Source organism: Labrus mixtus, chromosome 11 (assembly GCF_963584025.1).
Source record: "Labrus mixtus chromosome 11, fLabMix1.1, whole genome shotgun sequence".
Taxonomy (NCBI): domain Eukaryota; kingdom Metazoa; phylum Chordata; class Actinopteri; order Labriformes; family Labridae; genus Labrus; species Labrus mixtus.
The window spans coordinates 4,872,954-4,892,937 of record NC_083622.1 but is presented as its reverse complement, the minus strand read 5'-3'; the positions used below and the strand labels follow the sequence as shown (position 1 = coordinate 4,892,937).

The following is a 19,984-nucleotide window of genomic DNA, read 5'->3' as shown; positions in this document are numbered from 1 at the left end:
TCTCATTGGAGGAAGGACTTGAAATTACCTGTCAGTTGGTAAACATTTCCTGTCCCTCACGTAAGGTCAGTGTCTATGTCAGAAATATGACACATCATGACATCACAATGCCAGGCAAGACAGTGATAGGGAGCATACAGAGGATAACAGACTGTTACCCAGTGTACTCAGACGAACACCAGGTAAATTCAGTAAGTGTTGAAAAGCCTCAGACTCCTCTTAACACCACCATAGAGACTTTCCAGGATAACCCATCAGATAAACAGTGGGATCCACCTGTCAATCTTCATCACCTGACAGCTGAACAACAAACACTAGTCAAACAAATGCTCAGGGAAGAATCAGATGCATTTGCTAAGCACAAAGATGAAATAGGATACATCAAAAACTTGAAAATGGACATTAAGCTAACAGATGATGTTCCTGTTGCAAAAACATATAATGCCATACCTCGACCATTGTATGATGAGGTTAAGAACCACATCCAGGATTTGTTAAATAAAGGATTCATTCGCAAATCCAACTCCCGTGCTGGACCAAGGCAAAGCTTATCACCAAGGGAGTGTCAATGAGGATTCAAAAAAGCTCACAGCCTTCACGACCCCATGGGGGCTGTATGAATGGAACAGAACAGGGGGGAGTTGTTCTGGCAGGCCATCAACCAACGATCTCGTGGAGCCTAAGAGAGCCTAAGAGAGCTCTGCTCCCAAAGAAGAGCCGGCTCTTTTGACTCCCAAACGGCTCTTAATTTAGGATCTTTTGTAGCCTCATATTTTAGCTTAACTTTGCAAAAATTAATGGTTTGTGTGTTGAAAACCCTTTGTGCATGCATTTATTCGGTTACAAAAGCATTCTTACTCTTGTTAAATATTTTAATCAAACTTTTTAATTGCACTAATACAAAAATGCAAATACAAAATAAATACAAAAAACTGCAAACAAATCCACAGAACAGAACCAGAACTCTTTAATCAAACATTATGAATGTCCTCAGTGCAGGTTGGCCTTGCGAAAAATTAGATGCCTCAGCTTGGATGGGCTGATGCATGAGTATCTGCCCTGTTTTTGAGAAGATTCTCTCGGAAGGAACAGATGTTGCCACAATACACAGTCTCCCCTCCATCACCTTCACCAGGCGTGGGAAGACTGAGGCCTTGGCCTGCCACCATCCTCAAGATAGGATCTCACCTCCATTACAGCATCAGCTGTAGGATTTCTCCTAGCAGCATCTCCTGTAGCTCTTTCATCAAAGAGCCTCCAAACAGGTTTAGAGGTTTAGCAATTTTTCGGTCCATGGCTGAACAAAGAGCTACAACCATTTCCTTTACTTTCTGCACGGTTACTGGCCATGCTGGACCAATCAAAACAAAGTTCTGCCATGAGCAGAGCTGGGGCTAACCCACTGTGAGAGCTAAGCAGTGAAAGGAAAAAACTGGGAGCCGGCTCTCACTCGATGAGAGTTTGCTCTTTTGATTCACTACAAAGCATCAGCTCTCAGAGCCGCATCTTTTGAGCATGACACATCACTAATGTGGTGGTAATGACTGCATTGGGGTTTTGGCAGATTCTGTGGGTATGGTTTCTTCTTTGGCTTGGGTGAGTAGGTGGCTGATGGGTGTTGAATGTTGATCCAGGTTCTGGGGAGTGGGAGTTGGGGTGATGAGCTTGAGTTTTTCTTCTATAAATGATCTATAGGTATCCCAGTTTGCTGCTCTGTAGTTGTACTTTGTCTTTGTGATTGATTGTACATGGAAGGAGAAGGTGGTGAGAACTGGTAGGTGGTCACTTGAGAGATGGTTTGTGGTGGAGAAACTGTGAAATCTTGTTGCCAGGTTGGGGGTGCATATGATGAGGTCCAGAATGTCTATTTTGCTGGTCTGAGGGGATATGTAGGTAGGTTAATTTGTGTTGATTATTGATAGATTTGTGTCCTGTAGAATCTGTCTGAGTGTTGTTCCGCTTCTGTTTGTTTTCCTGCAGTGAAAGTCTGTGTTTTTGGCATTGAGGTCGCCCATTATCAGAGAGTGGTTGGGGTTGGAGGTGGCTTTGAGCAGAGGAGCTGAGGGTTTTATTCCGGGGGGACAATAGATGCTGCTGACTGTGATGGGATGATGTGGATGGATTTTAATTTTTATTGCAACATATTAATTTCCGTTGAGTTCCTGTGATGAAAGTCTATGGCGACTCCTCCTCCATGTCCTGTTTGCCGTTCTTTTGTTGTAACCTGGGATGCTGATGCGAGATGTACTGGACAGAAGTGTTTCATTAATGGAGGCGACTGAGATGTTTTTGTTATTGAGTAGATTGATGAGTTCTTTTTTGTTTCCTCTGATTCCTCGATATGTATGTGAAGGAAGGTGGTGTGGGTCATTACGAAAAGGAGAAAGGGTACATAGATATTTATTACTCCTGGATGGGAGGATGATGTGGGAGGGTACTTCCAAATCCGAATTTAGGGTTCTATAAGTCTTGTCTCAGAACCTTATAGAACACAGAGGTCTGCGCTCCTTCTTCTTGTTAAATTTAATCTTAAAAAAATACAAGACTATGATGACAACTGCCAACAATATTTTAGTGAAAGAAAAAAAAAAGTGTTCGGCTTCAGAGTCTCGAAAAAAAAAAGAAGTAGAGACGCACGACATACATTAACGAACACAACGGCTCTTTTAAGAGCCACCCACACTAAACCAAAAGAGCAATTACCTGTGATACATGAATTGGATGAAAATCATGTCCGAAAAAGTAATCAATATAGTTAGAATTCGTGTTAAACTATGATAGATGGGCTTACCATGACAAAAGAGAATCGTTGCTAGAAATTCCTTTTAGTTGCTGTTCTGATCTCAATGCCTCTATGTTCACCTCCGGGCTGTGTATATTGGAAACCGTGTTAATAAAACAAGCACACACAGTCACAAGTGCTGGTTATAACGTTACTGATGCGGTTCAACAACATATTTAAGAAAACACACATACCACAAAAATACTGATAAAGTACCCTAATGATTCTATAAGTATACTCATTCTCTAAAACTTTCAGTGATGATGCTCGATGCATGTTTACAGCCACAATTTATGCATGCAGTTCTCGATTATTATTGAATGTGTCTGCTTCTTCTTTCAGATATTCCACTTCATATGGACATATATTGTATCTGCTTGACGTCATTGTAAATGAAGGCTTAACTCTCCAAGATTTTCAAGTCTAATAAAAAACACTCTAAATGAGGATAGAATAGGATAATAAGTATTTTATATTGTTATAGTATAAAAAACAAATCACTATAAATTCAACACAAAGTGTAGGAACCATGGGACCAACAAAAGGAACATAATGCTGTACTGAAGATGACTTGAAACTACAGTCTGAAATGTTAACTGAGGGATAAAAATCAACTGACAATTAGGAGCAAATTGTCATGAATCAATATATATTCATCTACTCAGCAAAAATAGTAAATAAAAAGTATCTAGTGTGCAGCAATTAATGAAGTAAGAGCAATAAAGCAAATGGCACAGCGTGTTCCAGCAGGTGTCATTTCAGCACCTCAGACAGCAACGGCCATGCAAAACTCCCAGGAGAGGACAGGAAGCCCTAACACATCCTCTTCTCAAAAACTAATGACTGAATATTAAAACAATGAAATATAATATGTGTGACGTGGTCCTCTTTCAAAAATCTTAAAAACACAGGCGTAGTCGAAGACTGCAATTGATGTGTTTTATTTTTAGCCGGCCTCCCAAGGTACAGTGACAGATATTTATTTTAAAAAAAATTGCAAAAACAGGAAAAATTGTATTTAAACTATTTACAAAACAAAAGTCTACCAAAAACAAAACTCTACATGAGCGAGCAAACACAACTGCATTTCTAAAAGAAAGTCTCCAACACAGTTACCTCCTCTGTAACCAGGACTAGACTGCCTGAAAGCAGCAAGCAGCCATCTTTTAAAGCAAGAAGCCACTCCCACTGAGCGTTATGAATGACATAACATTTTAAACAACACACTTTCTCATGAATGAGCGATTTTTAACCTGTTACATTAATATGGTCTACTCATCACTAAATTAAACATTTTAATCCATATTTTATTAACACCACAACAATGTATCTGTGGCGGTACATTGTAAACAAACATTTAATCAAACAATCAATCACGTGATTACTATTGCTCCTCAACATTCTTCTTATTGTGTATGTGAGGCCCCTAGCAATGTCAAGCATGTTTATGGACACTAGGAATCCCCCAATTCTCATGTTTTACTTTTGATATGTTGTACATTATCTTGTTCAGTCATGTACTAACGCTCCTGTAATATTTTAGTGGTTACAGATGAGTAAGTCCCACACAGGCACTTTTGGGGCAGCATAGGGGTCTTTGATGCCATGCGTAATTCAGTCGACCAAGATGCCCGGTAATATGCGCTGAATTGATGTGCTCGTGTTTCTGTATTTCAGAGAACCGTGTAAAAAATGCACGCTTGGAAGTTCCTTTGTGTGCAACATGTAGCTGATAGTCTGCATGTGTGGAGACTTTCAGGTTCGTTGAGCACTGTTTTATGTGGACGAGCTGCTCATTGGGTGAACCTTACCGTCGGGTCGGATTTTGCGCACGAGCAAAACGTTTGAAAGGCCGATTTGATGCTTATAAAATAATTATTAAAAAAGGGAGAATAAGTGTATTAGTGAGGACAGACTCTTTAGTGGAAGTTGTGGGGGCTCTTAAAAGAGCCTTTGATGCATTGAATGCTGGTGTGAAGATTTACTTCTTGGCCTTCTTGGCTGCAGTCTTCTTCGCTGCTGTTTTCTTAACTGGAGCCTTTTTCACTGGAGTCTTCTTCACCACTTTCTTGGGAGCAGCCTTCTTGGGACTCTTTGCAGCAGGCTTTTTGGTTGCCTTCTTTACTGGAGTTTTCTTGGCTGCTGCCTTCTTCGGGGACTTCTTGACTGCTGCTTTCTTGACTGGAGTCTTCTTCTTGGGTGTAGCTTTCTTTGCAGCGGGCTTCTTCGCCTTGGCTGGAGCTTTCTTTGCCACCTTCTTCGCTGCAGGTTTGGCGGCTTTGGGCTCTTTCTTTGCGAGCTTGAACGATCCGGAGGCACCACTGCCTTTAGTCTGGGCCAAAGTTCCCTTTGTTACCAGCTTCACCACGGCGGCGTTGATGCGTTTGTTAGCCTTGACCACATCCACACCTTTAGCGGCCAGTGCCTTCTTCACGGCCGATAAGGACACACCTTTGCGCTCTTTGGACTCAGCCACAGCGCTGATGATGAGCGTCGGGAGGGGGGGTCCCTCAGACTTCGGCTTGGGAGCCGATTTCTTCTTCGGGGTTTTCACCACCGGGGCTGCTGCTGCTGCTGGTGCTTCTTCTGCCATGTTACTCTCTCACTGGACGTGTGGAGATGAACGACCGGAGGCGAGTAATAAAAGGCACATGAGAACCGTGAAGAGTCAACCCACACAGACGCTCTATTCCCGCCTGAAATGTGGCGACACTTTGTGTTTTATCTTCAACTTTATGGGGATGTAACTCAGACATATAATCTGTTCAACCGAATAAATGTTTCGGAACAGTTAGAAAACCTTCATCTCTTCAGATTCAGCTCATGTTTGTGGACGAGGACTCTTTAATTTCACTACAGCAGGCTTCAAACCTCTATGATACCCGCTCTGTTTGGACAACACGCGGGGATTTTCCGTCACATTTCGGCTCCTAAAGTGTCTTAATGAGACATGTGAGCATTTAAAATTGTGATAGTATACACAGAGGCATCCGTTGATCGAACAAAACAAACATTAACGTTGTACTTTGATTTGTTTAGTTTTAATCGGAGACTTTTCTCTGGAGGTAAACACACGGAGACTCACAGATGATGTTGTGGCTTTGAGCTCCAGGTCAGACCAAATGATACATTTTATAAGAAGGGGACAGAGTTAAAGTTTGAAAATAGTACGATGTAACAATCTAACAAGTTAATATGTACTGAATAAATCACATCAATTTGGGTTTGTGTGGAGAGCAGCTTCTCTGAAATAGCCTTGTCTTACCAAAGTAGACGCTGAGAAACTAATCAAATCAACAAAGGATACATTGAATCAATTTTGTTGTTGACAAACAATGTCCTTATCATAAATTGTTGCTTGATTGGTTTTATATTTAGTATTTCAATGTGTATAACGTGATTATTACACAAATTAATTAAGTTAATCTAATTCTCCTCTGCTGAGCTCAGACCTTCGAGCATGGTGGAGTCATTTTTCCTCCTCTCTCTAATTTATTTTCGGTAAAAAAAGAAGGTCAATACTGATTCTACAAATAGTCAATGACTTATGATCGATATGCAAACTACATACACATGTAAAAGTCATTAAACTTTTGTTTCATGTGAAATATTAAATTCAACAGACTTCAAGTTTTTTTTGTAGCCTATTAATTGTCAGGATGTTTTGAAAATGTGTCTGAAAAAAACTCCACTTAAGAAAACAGCAGCAAAGAAGACTGCAGCCAAGAAGGCAAAGAAGTCAATCTGTAGACCAGCATTCAATGCATCAAAGGCTCTTTTAAGAGCCACCACAGCTTCCACTAAAGAGTCTGTCCTCAATGATGCTATTTAGAATCATGTAATCTATATTTATAATCACCTCTGAATGTTGACATCAGCTTTTATTGTTTACATTTCTCACAATCTGAGATTCTATCATTACTTGTCAGAGTATTATGTTCAAAACACAGGATAGTTCAACTTTTATAATCATTTAATAATGTAGGTTTTTGTGTATAAACACCTCAATGAGTGTAGTAAGATGAATACATACAGTACAGTCAAGAAGAATCTCAGCTCAGCTTATTTGATACAATGGACCCTCAACATTCTTCTTCATCTATATCTATAGAAACAGAAGGGAAAAATAAAATTAAGATATATAAAGACAATAAATACACATGGAGGGTGATCAACACTGAATCGTCCTCCAGGGGAAAATGTGTTGTCAAAGCTTTGGCAACACAGGTATACATATATGTTGACATGGCACATGAAGAAAACGTAAACATGAACAGGAAGAAACACAGACGATGAAATAGGCCGGTCAGCGTGGACGCTTATTTAGAGCTTCAATAGCTGAGGGAACAAAGCTCTTTGTAAAGAGGGCCCTCTTCCAGGTCAGAGTCCTGATGAGGACAAACTCTTATTATTAGATTAATTGTGAATATTGTGACCTTCATTTGAAGTGTTCAGACACTGAAAGATGATTCATCAATAAGGGTTATTAATCATCATCCATATGTCTCCACATGATATTGTTTTTAATTAAATCTGCTTCTTGAACTGTTTCTGATAATATTATAATGATATGATGACCAACTTACTAGAAATACTCATTTATTTCACTAAAATACATTTCAAACAGTAATCTGGACAGTGTGTCAAATAGGATGTGATGATGAGTAAAACATTGAAGCTGAAAGACATCTCAAACAAGAAAACAGTGACTGAATTATTTTTAGAAAATGATGTTTGGGATGTGTGCATACACATCAAAGGAACAAGAAATACAATCCCCCACATATTACATTAATATGTACCCAAATAAAGAGATTTTATTAATATAATAAATGTTCCTGCATTTATACCGTGGTATATCAGAGTACTTATCTTTGGTGCATTTACATTTTAAGCTTCGACAGACTACACTGAAACACAGTTTCTTAAATGTTGTTAATCGTTTGAGTTAAGATAGGAGCCACATTAATACAAACTAAAGATAAACCATGTATACCCAAATATTATTACATGTGGTAATGCCCTGCACTCATATCATGGAGCAACATTATAGGAACACTACTTGTAGTAGCCTAATGTTATAATATAAACACAGGATCTTTTTGAACTCTGCTTCTGAAAATATTATGATGATCATCTCATTATAAATACATAATCTGGACAGTGTGCGAAACGTAAATCGGATGTGTTGATGAAAAAAACACTGATCATCTCATTAGAATTAAATGTATTGCCAAACAAATCTGGACAGTGCGTCAAACGTAAACACAAACAGGGTGTGCTGATGAGTATAGAAAATTAAAGCGTATGTTCAACTAAAAGACATTTCAAACGAGAAAACAGCCACTGAATTATTTTAGGAAAGTTATTTGCTCTTTAGTTGTGATGTGGTGGCTCTTAAAAGAGCCTTTGTGTTTATTGAAGTCAGGATTTGGGTCTTTACTTCTTGGCGGCCTTCTCGGTCTTCTTGGGCAGGAGAACAGCCTGGATGTTGGGCAGCACTCCTCCCTGAGCGATGGTCACTCCTCCGAGCAGCTTGTTGAGCTCCTCGTCGTTGCGGACAGCCAGCTGCAGGTGACGGGGGATGATACGGGTCTTCTTGTTGTCACGGGCAGCGTTACCGGCCAACTCCAGGATCTCAGCGGTCAGGTACTCGAGCACAGCCGCAAGGTAGACGGGGGCTCCGGCACCAACACGCTGGGCATAGTTTCCTTTACGCAGCAGCCTGTGAACACGACCGACTGGGAACTGGAGTCCAGCACGGGAGGAGCGGGTCTTTGCCTTTGCTCTGGCTTTTCCGCCGGTCTTGCCTCTTCCTGACATGATTCAAGTGTATCTCTAGACTCGGGACTGAGAGAAATGTGCTCTACGCGGACATGCCCTCTATTATATGTCCGCGGAGCGCGCGCGTTTTTCTGCCCCTCCAACCAGACAAGAGGCTTCGGGCTTAGCAGCGGAGGGCGGACCATCCTAGCTTAGCTCCACAACTTTTCTCCAATGAGCGGCGCTGATCGAGTAAGGGGCTCGCTCCCCCCGGCGGGACTGAGCTCCAGACGCGGCTTTGTCACCAATCAGAGGCTAGAGGTCTGAAGCAGCGTCACCGGTCGGTATCCGCTCACTCGCTTTAAAAGCAGCTCGTCTCCGGCCTTTGACACATTCTTCTCCTTATTAGAGAGTCTGAAACGATGGCAAGAACCAAGCAGACCGCTCGTAAGTCCACCGGAGGCAAAGCCCCCAGGAAGCAGCTGGCCACCAAGGCTGCCCGTAAGAGCGCCCCAGCCACCGGCGGCGTCAAGAAGCCTCATCGTTATAGGCCCGGTACCGTGGCTCTCAGAGAGATCCGTCGTTACCAGAAATCCACCGAGCTGCTGATCCGCAAGCTGCCCTTCCAGCGTCTGGTCCGTGAGATCGCTCAGGACTTCAAGACCGACCTGCGCTTCCAGAGCTCCGCTGTCATGGCTCTTCAGGAGGCCAGCGAGGCTTACCTGGTCGGTCTCTTCGAGGACACCAACCTGTGCGCCATCCACGCCAAGAGGGTCACCATCATGCCCAAAGACATCCAGCTGGCCAGAAGGATCCGCGGAGAGAGAGCTTAATCTGTCTACTGCTCCAAAACAACCACAACGGCTCTTTTAAGAGCCACCACATTTTACTAAAGAGATCTTCCTGTACTGTCTGTTTAATTTATAGTGATGATGATTTTATCATTTAATTCTAGTCCGATGTTGTCAACTAATTGCTGCCTACAGTACTGCTACCACAGTAACACAGACATATTACAAAGTTATTAATATAATAAACACTACATTTAATTTATTCTCCACTTAACTATATTCGAACTTCAGGAGTTTCTGGTCAAATTCATGACCAGAGTTTGTCAGTTAGATAAACAGTACACATGTATATTTAATATGTATTATCTCATAAAGAGACATTGTCAATATTTAATCTCCCTCATGTTTCCTGAGAGGTGCAGATTTCTAGACTCATCGTTCAGCTAAAAGAACTTCAGTAAATCACCAGCACACACTATGAACTCAGGAATCACTTCATAAAGAAACTTTATTGATCCCCCATGGGGGACATTTTTTCATTACAAGAAAACAGGAAACAGGAAAATAATTATTAAAAATAAAACATATGTATATCTGTTAAATAATGGGAGAAAAATACAATAATAGAATAATACCAGGTATGTACATTTAGAGTTATTATTATTAAAAACACACAGTGTCTAGCATTATTGATGTGAGTGGTGATGCTGTTAATGAGTCTTCATTATAGACTTTATAATTTTTACATTAAATAATTGAATCCCATAAAACATTGAAGTTGTTACCGTTACTTCTACAGGCCTTTAAGTTTGGATCACAAACTGGTTCACTTACAACCACTTGAAATAAATATAACAATGATTCATAAAGACGGTTAAGATGCTACAGGATGCTCCTCATACAGATCCATATCATTTTTAAATACTGATGATAAAATACAAACTTTAGTTATAGCCTGTAGATTAAAGGATACTGTACCTGATATTATAGACAATGATGAATGCAGGTTAAGATCCACCACATTAGTTTAATTATCTTTAAAGACACACTATGGGAACAAATAATGACCTCCAAAGACACAGTTCTCTGAACCACCACAGACACATCAAAGAGTCTCATATATGAAAAGTATATTCATCAAATATGTGTGTCTTTATATAACACACACACACACATACACACACACACACACACACACACACACACACACACACACACACACACACACACACACACACACACACACACACACACACACACACACACACACACACACACACACACACACACACAATCCATGCACATGATAAAACAGTCTTGTTATAAAAAATGAACACACAGGAAGATAATAAAACACTAAAAGATAAGCTGGAAAAAAACAGATCAAAATGATCTTTAAATCAACTAAAGAGACTCAGATATATATGTTTAAATTAGATACTATATATAATATATATTCATTTAAAAGGTCTTCAGTTTGCTTTTATAAATATCGACATGAAGCCGTGGAGATGAAACGATAATGATAATTATCAGGATATAAACGTTGTGTGTTGACCTCTGGTCTTCAAGTAAACTCATCCATCATCTGAGCATCACTTTAACTTTTCCTGTTGAACTTTACACTGTAAGGGAATTTAAATAAACTTGTGAAGTACTTTGGATTAGAGAAGAGTGCAAATGGATTTGCATCTCAGGATTTCCTGAATCACCTCTCTGTGACTGACCAACTGGTAATTATCATCTCTATTAAGAACAGTGTGATTCCCTTTGCTCTGCTCTCCATGTTTGATTCTATTGTGTGGAGGTGTGGGAGCCTTTGGGTAGACGTTCTGCTGTTGATTGTCTGTGGGTGTGGTTGTTTTCTGTAGTGTTTATTGTTTTAAATGTTCTCTGATGTATTGAGACTGTAGGAGAGTTTGTCTCTTTTTAAAGTCACTGTGAGCGACCCTTCTGGAGAAAATCATGTCCAACTGTCTCCCAGAGTGTAATGACGAGATCACCTGAGGTTTTTGTCTACAGTTTTCTGACATGGCCTATACATTTTTTTTCATCTATCGTTATCACTTAAAATCTTCCTCATCTGAGTCGTGTGTATTTTTCTACAATCACCGTTCAGCTAAAATAAAATCAGTAAATTTCCACCACACACTATGAAAGCAGGAAGGTACAATCACTGCCTTATTGACCGTTTTCATTCCTTTATTTCTTATTTTATGTTACATATCACATCCTCCCTTATTGTGTTCAAGTCACATTTATACATATTTAAATAGGCAAAGGAGACCTGTGACATCATGTCATCGTGACATTATATTTAAATCTTCACATACAATCTGGAGGTTAAATAACTACTCTTTGATACAATATTTGAAGGAAAAAAATATATATAATCAAACAAAACGTATAAATGACACTGGGGATATACATCTAATTACTTTATTGGGAAGGAGCTAAAGCAATGTTTCTCAAATTACAACACAACATTTAAATAAAGATTAAAACAATCAAACAGAAGACATTACAGCATCACATGTTTGGAATAAAACAATTTAAATTTCAAAATGAAATAAAAAAGAAAGAAACACAAAGATGAGGAAATGATCCAAACAGAGGAAGTGGAGACATTAATGAAATTATGCAAAACATAAATTATGACTTCTAGCATATAGACTAAATAAGTAAGACAGAATATATTACTGAATTGAAAACAGGAAGTGAGCTGAACTTGTGACAGAATGAGACAAAGTAGATGAAGAATTTGTTAAATATTACAAAAGATACAAAGTTTGAAGTAAGGAGCTTCTTTATGAACAGGTTTAGACAGGAACAGTGCCAGATAATGTGCAGATAATTGAATTTCTAAGTATAAATAAAAAAAGAGAGAGGAAACAGTCAAATCTCAAAAGTGGGTAAGAACTAACGAGAAAAAAAATACTATTGCAGACAATACCAAAGAGAGATGAGAAACAGAAATGCGATAATGATTTTAGATGATGTTAAGTTACCTTGAAAACACTAAAACTAAAACTGAACTAATTTCAAATCTTCACTTCTGGGATTTAAAAGTGTCTGTTGTTAAAGGGACTCACATAAAGGAAAAGTTTTGATTTATTTTCAGTTTTATTGATTTGTTCTGTCCTCTCAGTGTGTTTACTTACTTAATTTGTGCTATTGAAATAAATTAATTATATGAAACATATTTTTGTGTTGGGTTGTTATAGACTTTATTTTTGTTTCAATATCCAGTCATCATTTTTTAAAGGTGTGCTGATGGAGCTTCCTGTCCTCCTCTCCTGGATGTTTTTGATGACATTCGCTGTCCGAGGTGCTGAAATGATTTCTGCTGCAGCATGTTGTGTCATTTGTTTAGAAACAGAATACAAACAGTAATAATCTTCCTTCATCTCGGTGTGAATGATTTCACTCCAAGATGTTGAATGTTTTCTTCACCTCCTGGTCCATGTGGAGCTCAGTCAGTCTAACAGTCCGTGATTCATGCTGCTGCTCAGAGGGGGGCGCTAATGATTCATGAGCTTTTATGTTTGAAAGATATGACCGAAGAAGAAGAATAGACTTTGTCTTCTATAAGGTTCTCAGAGACTAGATATAGAGAACCGTGAATTCTAAGGCAGGATCATTCAGCTATCATAAACTGATCTGCTAAGATGTCTGGAAGAGGAAAGGGAGGTAAAGGACTCGGTAAAGGAGGCGCTAAACGCCACCGTAAAGTCCTCCGTGATAACATTCAGGGAATCACCAAGCCCGCTATCCGCCGTCTGGCTCGCCGTGGTGGCGTGAAACGTATCTCCGGTCTGATCTATGAGGAGACCCGTGGTGTGTTGAAGGTGTTCCTGGAGAACGTCATCCGTGATGCCGTCACCTACACCGAGCATGCAAAGAGGAAGACCGTGACCGCCATGGATGTGGTTTACGCTCTGAAAAGACAGGGACGTACTCTGTACGGCTTCGGAGGTTAAACCGGACCCTGACCCACTCACACTGAAACCCAAAGGCTCTTTTAAGAGCCACACACTTCCACTAAAGCGATAAACCTACTTAACGGATCACTGTTAGTAGCGTTCTGATCTATGTACCCATCAAGGCCTGGTAATGATCAAATTTACAAAGCCACATTGTAATGTACAAGTATTTGCAATATATGCATTAAAGACATTTTAAACTAAAATTAAGTCTGGCAATTTATTAAGTGGAAGTTCGACTAGGCTGTTTCTATGGCCCTTAAAGCTCCCTGGAAACCTGATTCACCTGTAATTGTATGTAATTCCAAAATAGCAATAATAAAGAAGACTGATTTTTTTGTACTTCTGCGGATCAGTAAACTAGACGGGAAAGATTCCTTATTGAGCCCGAGGGAAATTCAATACCTTAGTTTCAGTAAATATTTTTAAGAGAAGAGTTGTTATGAATGGGTACTTTCTTATAGCTAAAATCCGATTTTATAAATTAAATTTGCCCATATGTCAATCACCTGAATTTCATGAGCAATGAGGCGTAGTTGTAATGTCAGACAAAGCAATAATTGGTTCGGAAAGAGGGTGGGTGGAATAAGAAAGCGAACACATTTAAGCTGAGCAGATAATTGCCTGTATGACAAATTAGTTATGAAGTTTTATTTGTATTTCGATTTTAGGATAAGCATAATCAAGGCTGCTAAATTTAACTTCTTGATTTTGTATTTAAGTTGACGACTTCACAACACGTTTCTTAAATTTGACTTCATGCTGTAAGATTAAGAAATCATTGTGGATAATAGGATGAGTCATCCATCAATACATTAATGTGCATTTCCATATAACAGCTTGATACTGAATACTGAATGTGCCCACATCCGCAGATATGATCAATTGTTGGGTATAGTCGGACAATCAGGATTTCAACTCTTAGATGAAATGTTGGGTGGTCCTTAAAAGGACCGTTTTGTTGCTGGTGATCAGCGGGTTTACTTGGAGCTGGTGTACTTGGTCACAGCCTTGGTGCCCTCAGACACGGCGTGCTTAGCCAGCTCACCGGGCAGCAGCAGGCGGACAGCGGTCTGGATCTCCCTGGAGGTGATGGTGGAGCGCTTGTTGTAGTGAGCCAGACGGGAGGACTCCCCGGCGATGCGCTCAAAGATGTCGCTCACGAACGAGTTCATGATGCCCATAGCCTTGGAGGAGATACCGGTGTCGGGGTGGACCTGCTTCAGGACCTTGTAGACGTAGATGGCATAACTCTCCTTTCTGGACTTTCTCCTCTTCTTGCCGGTCTTGGTGGCCTTGGAGACGGCTTTCTTCGAGCCCTTCTTGGGCGCTTTCACGGTTTCAGGCATGTTTTCTGAGTGGTGGTCTCAGAAACGGGTGAGCCAACGACTGTTAGAAATGTCTTTAAATCTGGTCTTGACGCAAATGAGGATGTGCTGTTGCTCACACAGGATTTGCTGCGATTTGTGCGCCTCGAGGCTTTCAGTCACGTGACCGGAGCTGAGGCCTGGAGGGCAAAATGAGTTTAGGAAAGTAACGTCCACTCTGAGGAGCTGCAGAACAGGCTTTTATTTTATGTGTTGAAAAACTACCATCGATAAACGAAATAACAAGATTAAACATTTCCGCTGTTCAAATAAATCTTGAATCAGCTTTACAGTGTTTAGGTGTTTCTTCAACTTGGTGCACTTTTCTGCCCTGTGAACTCAGAAAAAAACCCGCCCAAATCACACTTATCAAAGTGTCATGAGGTGATCTAATTTGCCTAGTTTTAAGGTACAAGAATGGATGAACTACCATCACAACAGAATTTGGTCATTTTTGACAAATAATCTTACCCTTAATGAACTAATGTAATTTCCTCCACATCTAAACAAACAGCATTTTGTCTAAATGACATATGACACCCCCAAATAAGACATTACATTTTCATAACTAGTTTTGCAATTTTATACCATTTTAAAATGTTTATACATTTGTTAATTAGATTAATTAAAGTGTTTTGTTTTGTCTCCTTCAGTTAGAAGCTGTTGATGACATGTAGACAGTTTCTGTAGTTTGGATTCATCGTGATAACCATCATCACTTATCCACTGCATGATAATTCACCGTGGATCCTTTATATCTTCATATTTAAACACATTTCATATGATTATAACTGTGTGTGTATATTTCATTTATTATTGACGCCTCTAAATTGATGTTTCTACATATTTATTTATGCAATTGAATGTTCTGGACTTTATTAACTGTAGTGGAGAGAACAGATTTAATAAACTGGGACTGTGACGATCACAAGTTACGGGTAGATATCTATGTCCTCTATATATCCAAAATCAGCTGCATGATGACTAACAGAGACGAGAGACAGAGCACACATTACACCTCTGTTTGTTATAGAATAAGTTAATGAAGCTCTTAATGGTCTTATGAACCCACTAGATCCCTCAAGTCTTTAGAACATGTTCTTTGTAATTATGTTGTAAGAGAAATGTCTTCCAAAAGTAGGAGCATTGCTAGTTCTCTAAAGAAATAAAAACAAGATGTATTATGATTCAGGAAACTTTTAAGACATGAATCACAGAGAGAAAACATGTGACATGATTTTCTCCAGAAGGGTCGCTCACAGTGACTTTAAAAAGAGACAAACTCTCCTACAGTCTCAATACATCAAAGAACATTTAAAACAATAAACACCACAGAAAACAACCACACCCACAGACAATCAACAGCAAAACGTCTACCCAAAGGCTCCCACACCTCCACACAATAGAATCAAACATGGACAGCAGAGCAAAGGGAATCACATTGTTCTTAATAGAGATGATGATTACCAGTTGGTCAGTCACAGAGAGGTGATTCAGGAAATCCTGAGATGCAAATCCATTTGCACTCTTCCCTAATCCAAAGTACTTCACAAGTTTATCTAAATTCCCTTACAGTGTAAAGTTCAAAAGGAAAAGTTAAAGTGATGCTCAGATGATGGATTAGTTTACCTGAAGACCAGAGGTCAACACACAACGTTTATATCCTGATTATTATCATTATTGTTTCATCTCCACGGCTTCATGTCGATATTTATGAAAGCAAACTGAAGACCTTTTAAATGAATATATATTATATATAGTATCTAACTTTAAACATATATATCTGAGTCTATTTTGTTAATTTAAAGATCATCTTGTTCTGTTTTTTTCCAGCTTATCTTTTATTGTTTTTTATCTTCTTTTGTGTTTCCTCAGTCCATCAATCATTTTTTCATAACAAGACTGTGTGTGTGTGTGTGTGTGTGTGTGTGTGTGTGTGTGTGTGTGTGTGTGTGTGTGTGTGTGTGTGTGTGTGTGTGTGTGTGTGTTATATAAAGACACACATATTTGATGAATATACTTTTCATGTATGAAACTCTTTGATGTGTCTGTGGTGGTTCAGAGAACTGTGTCTTTGGAGGTCATTATTTGTTCCCATAGTGTGTCTTTAAAGATAATTAAACTAATGTGGTGGATCTTAACCTGCATTCATCGTTGTCTATAATATCAGGTACAGTATCCTTTAATCTACAGGCTATAACTAAAGTTAGTATTTTATCATCAGTATTTAAAAATGATATGGATCTGTATGAGGAGCATCCTGTAGCATCTTAACCATCTTCATGAATCACTGTTATATTTATTCCAAGTGGTCGTCAGTGAACCCGTTTGTGATCCAAACTTAAAGGCCCGTAGAAGTAATGGTATCAACTTCAATGTTTTATGGGATTCAATTATTTAATGTAAAAATTATAAAGTCTATAATGAAGACTCATTAACAGCATCACCACTCATATCAATAATGCTAGACACTGTGTGTTTTTAATAATAATAACTCTAAGTGTACATACCTTGTATTATTCTATCATTGTATTTTTCTCCCATTATTTAACTGATATACATATGTTTTATTTTTAATAATTATATTCCTGTTTCCTGTTTTCTTGTAATGAAAAAATGTCCCCCATGGGGGATCAATAAAGTTTCTTTATGAAGTGATTCCTGAGTTCATAGTGTGTGCTGGTGATTTACTGAAGTTCTTTTAGCTGAACGATGATTCTAGAAATCCGCACCTCTCAGGAAACATGAGGGAGATTAAATATTGACAATGTCTCTTTATGAGATAATACATATTAAATATACATGTGTACTGGTTATCTAACTGACAAACTCTGGTCATGAATTTGACCAGAAACTCCTGAAGTTCGAATATAGTTAAGTGGAGAATAAATTAAATGTAGTGTTTATTATATTAATAACTTTGTAATATGTCTGTGTTACTGTGGTAGCAGTACTGTAGGCAGCAAGTAGTTGACAACATGGGACTAGAATGAAATAATAAAATCATCATTATTATAAATTCAACAAACAGTAGAGGAAGATCTCTTTAGTAAAATGTGGTGGCTCTTAAAAGAGCCGTTGTGGTTATTTTGGAGCAGTAGATAGATTAAGCTCTCTCTCCGCGGATCCTTCTGGCCAGCTGGATGTCTTTGGGCATGATGGTGACCCTCTTGGCGTGGATGGCGCACAGATTGGTGTCCTCGAAGAGACCGACCAGGTAAGCCTCGCTGGCCTCCTGCAGAGCCATGACAGCGGAGCTCTGGAAGCGCAGGTCGGTCTTGAAGTCCTGAGCGATCTCACGGACCAGACGCTGGAAGGGCAGCTTGCGGATGAGCAGCTCGGTGGATTTCTGGTAACGACGGATCTCTCTGAGAGCCACGGTACCGGGCCTGTAACGATGGGGCTTCTTGACGCCACCGGTGGCTGGGGCGCTCTTACGGGCAGCCTTAGTAGCCAGCTGCTTCCTGGGGGCTTTGCCTCCGGTGGACTTACGAGCGGTCTGCTTTGTTCTTGCCATTCTTGCTAGTTTCTCTGAACAGGAGAAAATGTGCTGCAGTAAGGGGACGAGCTGCCTTTAAAAAGGTTGAGCGGATGTGAAAGTTTGACGCCACTGTAGACCTCTAGCCTCTGATTGGTGACAAAGCCGCGTCTGGAGCTCAGTCTAGCAGGGGGGATCGAGCCCCCGCCTCAGTCTCCGCTGCTCATTGGAGAAACGTTTTTCAAATCGCGGAGCGAGGCTGCGAGTGGGGCCGCCCTCCTCTGATAAACTCGAAGCCTCTTTTCTGGTTGGAGGGACAGGAAAACGCGCGCGCGCTATGCGGAGATATAAGGGGGGACATCTGGGCACGGAATTTATTTCTCACAGTACCGACTCTAGAGATTAACCTACACCATGTCAGGAAGAGGCAAAACCGGTGGAAAAGCCAGAGCAAAGGCAAAGACCCGCTCCTCCCGTGCTGGACTCCAGTTCCCAGTCGGTCGTGTTCACAGGCTGCTGCGTAAAGGAAACTATGCCCAGCGTGTTGGTGCCGGAGCCCCCGTCTACTTGGCGGCTGTGCTCGAGTACCTGACCGCTGAGATCCTGGAGTTGGCCGGTAACGCTGCACGTGACAACAAGAAGACCCGTATCATCCCCCGTCACCTGCAGCTGGCTGTCCGCAACGACGAGGAGCTCAACAAGCTGCTCGGAGGAGTGACCATCGCTCAGGGAGGAGTGCTGCCCAACATCCAGGCTGTTCTCCTGCCCAAGAAGACCGAGAAGGCCGCCAAGAAGTAGAGACCCAAATCCTGACTTCAACAAACACAAAGGCTCTTTTAAGAGCCACCACATCACAACTAAAGAGCAAATAACTTTTCTAAAATAATTAGCAATAACTTGCTTTTTTCTCTTTTGAGATTATCAGAGTTAAAAAAGATCCTGTGTTTATATTTTAACATTAGGCTACTGTAAGTAGTGTCCCTATAATGTTTCTCCTTGATATGAGTGCAGGGCATTACCACATGTAGTAATATTCGGGTATACATGATTTATTTTTAGTTGTTTGTATTAATGTGGCTCCTATCTTAATAGAAACGATTAACAAGAAAATGTGTTTCAGTGTAGTCTGTCGAAGCTTAAAATGTAAATGCACCAAAGATAAGTACTCTGATATACCACGTATGAATGCAGGAACATTTATCATATTGATAAAATCTCTTTATTTGGGTACATATTAATGTAATATGTGGGGGATTGTATTTTTTGGTCCTTTGATACCAATGCACACATCCCAAACATCATTTTCTAAAAATAATTCAGTCACTGTTTTCTCGTTTGAGATGTCTTTCAGCTTCAATGTTTTACTCATTATCACATCCTATTTGACACACTGTCCAGATTAGTTTTTGAAATGTATTTTATTGAAATAAGTATTTCTAGTAAGGTGGTCATCATATCGTTATAATATTATCAGAAACAGTTCAAGAAGCAGATTTAATCTAAAAAAATATCCTGTGGAGACATATGGAGCACATTCGGCCAACAGAGGGTCATTAAACCAAGATGAATTATTCTATGAGGATGTTTCATTCTGAGTTTAACGCTGGCTGAAATTCATTTATATTTTAATGTTCAAGCAGGTCTGGTAAGAGGAAACTGGAAACCACAACAACGGATCAATAATGAACAATTAAATAATTAAATAAGGAAACAACTCAAATAATAAATAATTAAAAGTATCTGTCCTGTTTCCTTCAAACTTTATATCCATGTAAAATTAGCTTTTGCAGAGTGTCCTTACCTGTATTCATCTTACTACA

General features: G+C 39.7%; 6 protein-coding genes across 6 annotated transcripts; 2 read left to right on the top strand and 4 right to left on the bottom strand.

The window, feature by feature from the left end:
* Positions 1–4,683: 4,683 nt before the first annotated feature.
* On the bottom strand, positions 4,684–5,375 carry LOC132983375 (histone H1-like). The gene has a single exon (XM_061049660.1). It carries the CDS (start codon positions 5,373–5,375, stop codon positions 4,764–4,766), a length of 612 nt encoding a protein of 203 aa, XP_060905643.1. The 3' UTR covers positions 4,684–4,763.
* Positions 5,376–8,107: 2,732 nt separating this feature from the next.
* LOC132983385 (histone H2A) lies at positions 8,108–8,605 on the bottom strand. The gene has a single exon (XM_061049669.1). It carries the CDS (start codon positions 8,603–8,605, stop codon positions 8,222–8,224), a length of 384 nt encoding a protein of 127 aa, XP_060905652.1. The 3' UTR covers positions 8,108–8,221.
* A 362-nt stretch (positions 8,606–8,967) lies between these two features.
* On the top strand, positions 8,968–13,394 carry LOC132983400 (histone H3-like). Its single transcript, XM_061049684.1, has 2 exons — positions 8,968–9,318; positions 13,005–13,394. Exons 1-2 carry the CDS (start codon positions 8,968–8,970, stop codon positions 13,314–13,316), a joined length of 663 nt encoding a protein of 220 aa, XP_060905667.1. The 3' UTR covers positions 13,317–13,394.
* Positions 13,395–14,186: 792 nt separating this feature from the next.
* LOC132983388 (histone H2B-like) lies at positions 14,187–14,703 on the bottom strand. The gene has a single exon (XM_061049672.1). It carries the CDS (start codon positions 14,666–14,668, stop codon positions 14,300–14,302), a length of 369 nt encoding a protein of 122 aa, XP_060905655.1. The 5' UTR covers positions 14,669–14,703; the 3' UTR covers positions 14,187–14,299.
* Positions 14,704–17,775: 3,072 nt separating this feature from the next.
* LOC132983380 (histone H3) lies at positions 17,776–18,218 on the bottom strand. Its single transcript, XM_061049663.1, has one exon. The coding sequence runs from the start codon at positions 18,201–18,203 to the stop codon at positions 17,793–17,795; it is 411 nt and encodes a 136-aa protein (XP_060905646.1). The 5' UTR covers positions 18,204–18,218; the 3' UTR covers positions 17,776–17,792.
* A 282-nt stretch (positions 18,219–18,500) lies between these two features.
* Positions 18,501–19,019, top strand: LOC132983386 (histone H2A). Its single transcript, XM_061049670.1, has one exon. The coding sequence runs from the start codon at positions 18,579–18,581 to the stop codon at positions 18,960–18,962; it is 384 nt and encodes a 127-aa protein (XP_060905653.1). The 5' UTR covers positions 18,501–18,578; the 3' UTR covers positions 18,963–19,019.
* Positions 19,020–19,984: the final 965 nt, after the last annotated feature.

Excerpts from the sequence above, each read along its gene's own strand:
- LOC132983386 (XM_061049670.1), top strand. The coding sequence starts at position 18,579 with ATGTCAGGAAGAGGCAAAACCGGTGGAAAAGCCAGAGCAAAGGCAAAG.
- LOC132983400 (XM_061049684.1), top strand. The coding sequence starts at position 8,968 with ATGGCAAGAACCAAGCAGACCGCTCGTAAGTCCACCGGAGGCAAAGCC. Across the intron at positions 9,319-13,004 it reads GCGCCATCCACGCCAAGAGG|ATGTCTGGAAGAGGAAAGGG; the intron begins GTCACCATCATG and ends TGATCTGCTAAG.
- LOC132983385 (XM_061049669.1), bottom strand. The coding sequence starts at position 8,605 with ATGTCAGGAAGAGGCAAGACCGGCGGAAAAGCCAGAGCAAAGGCAAAG.
- LOC132983388 (XM_061049672.1), bottom strand. The coding sequence starts at position 14,668 with ATGCCTGAAACCGTGAAAGCGCCCAAGAAGGGCTCGAAGAAAGCCGTC.
- LOC132983375 (XM_061049660.1), bottom strand. The coding sequence starts at position 5,375 with ATGGCAGAAGAAGCACCAGCAGCAGCAGCAGCCCCGGTGGTGAAAACC.
- LOC132983380 (XM_061049663.1), bottom strand. The coding sequence starts at position 18,203 with ATGGCAAGAACAAAGCAGACCGCTCGTAAGTCCACCGGAGGCAAAGCC.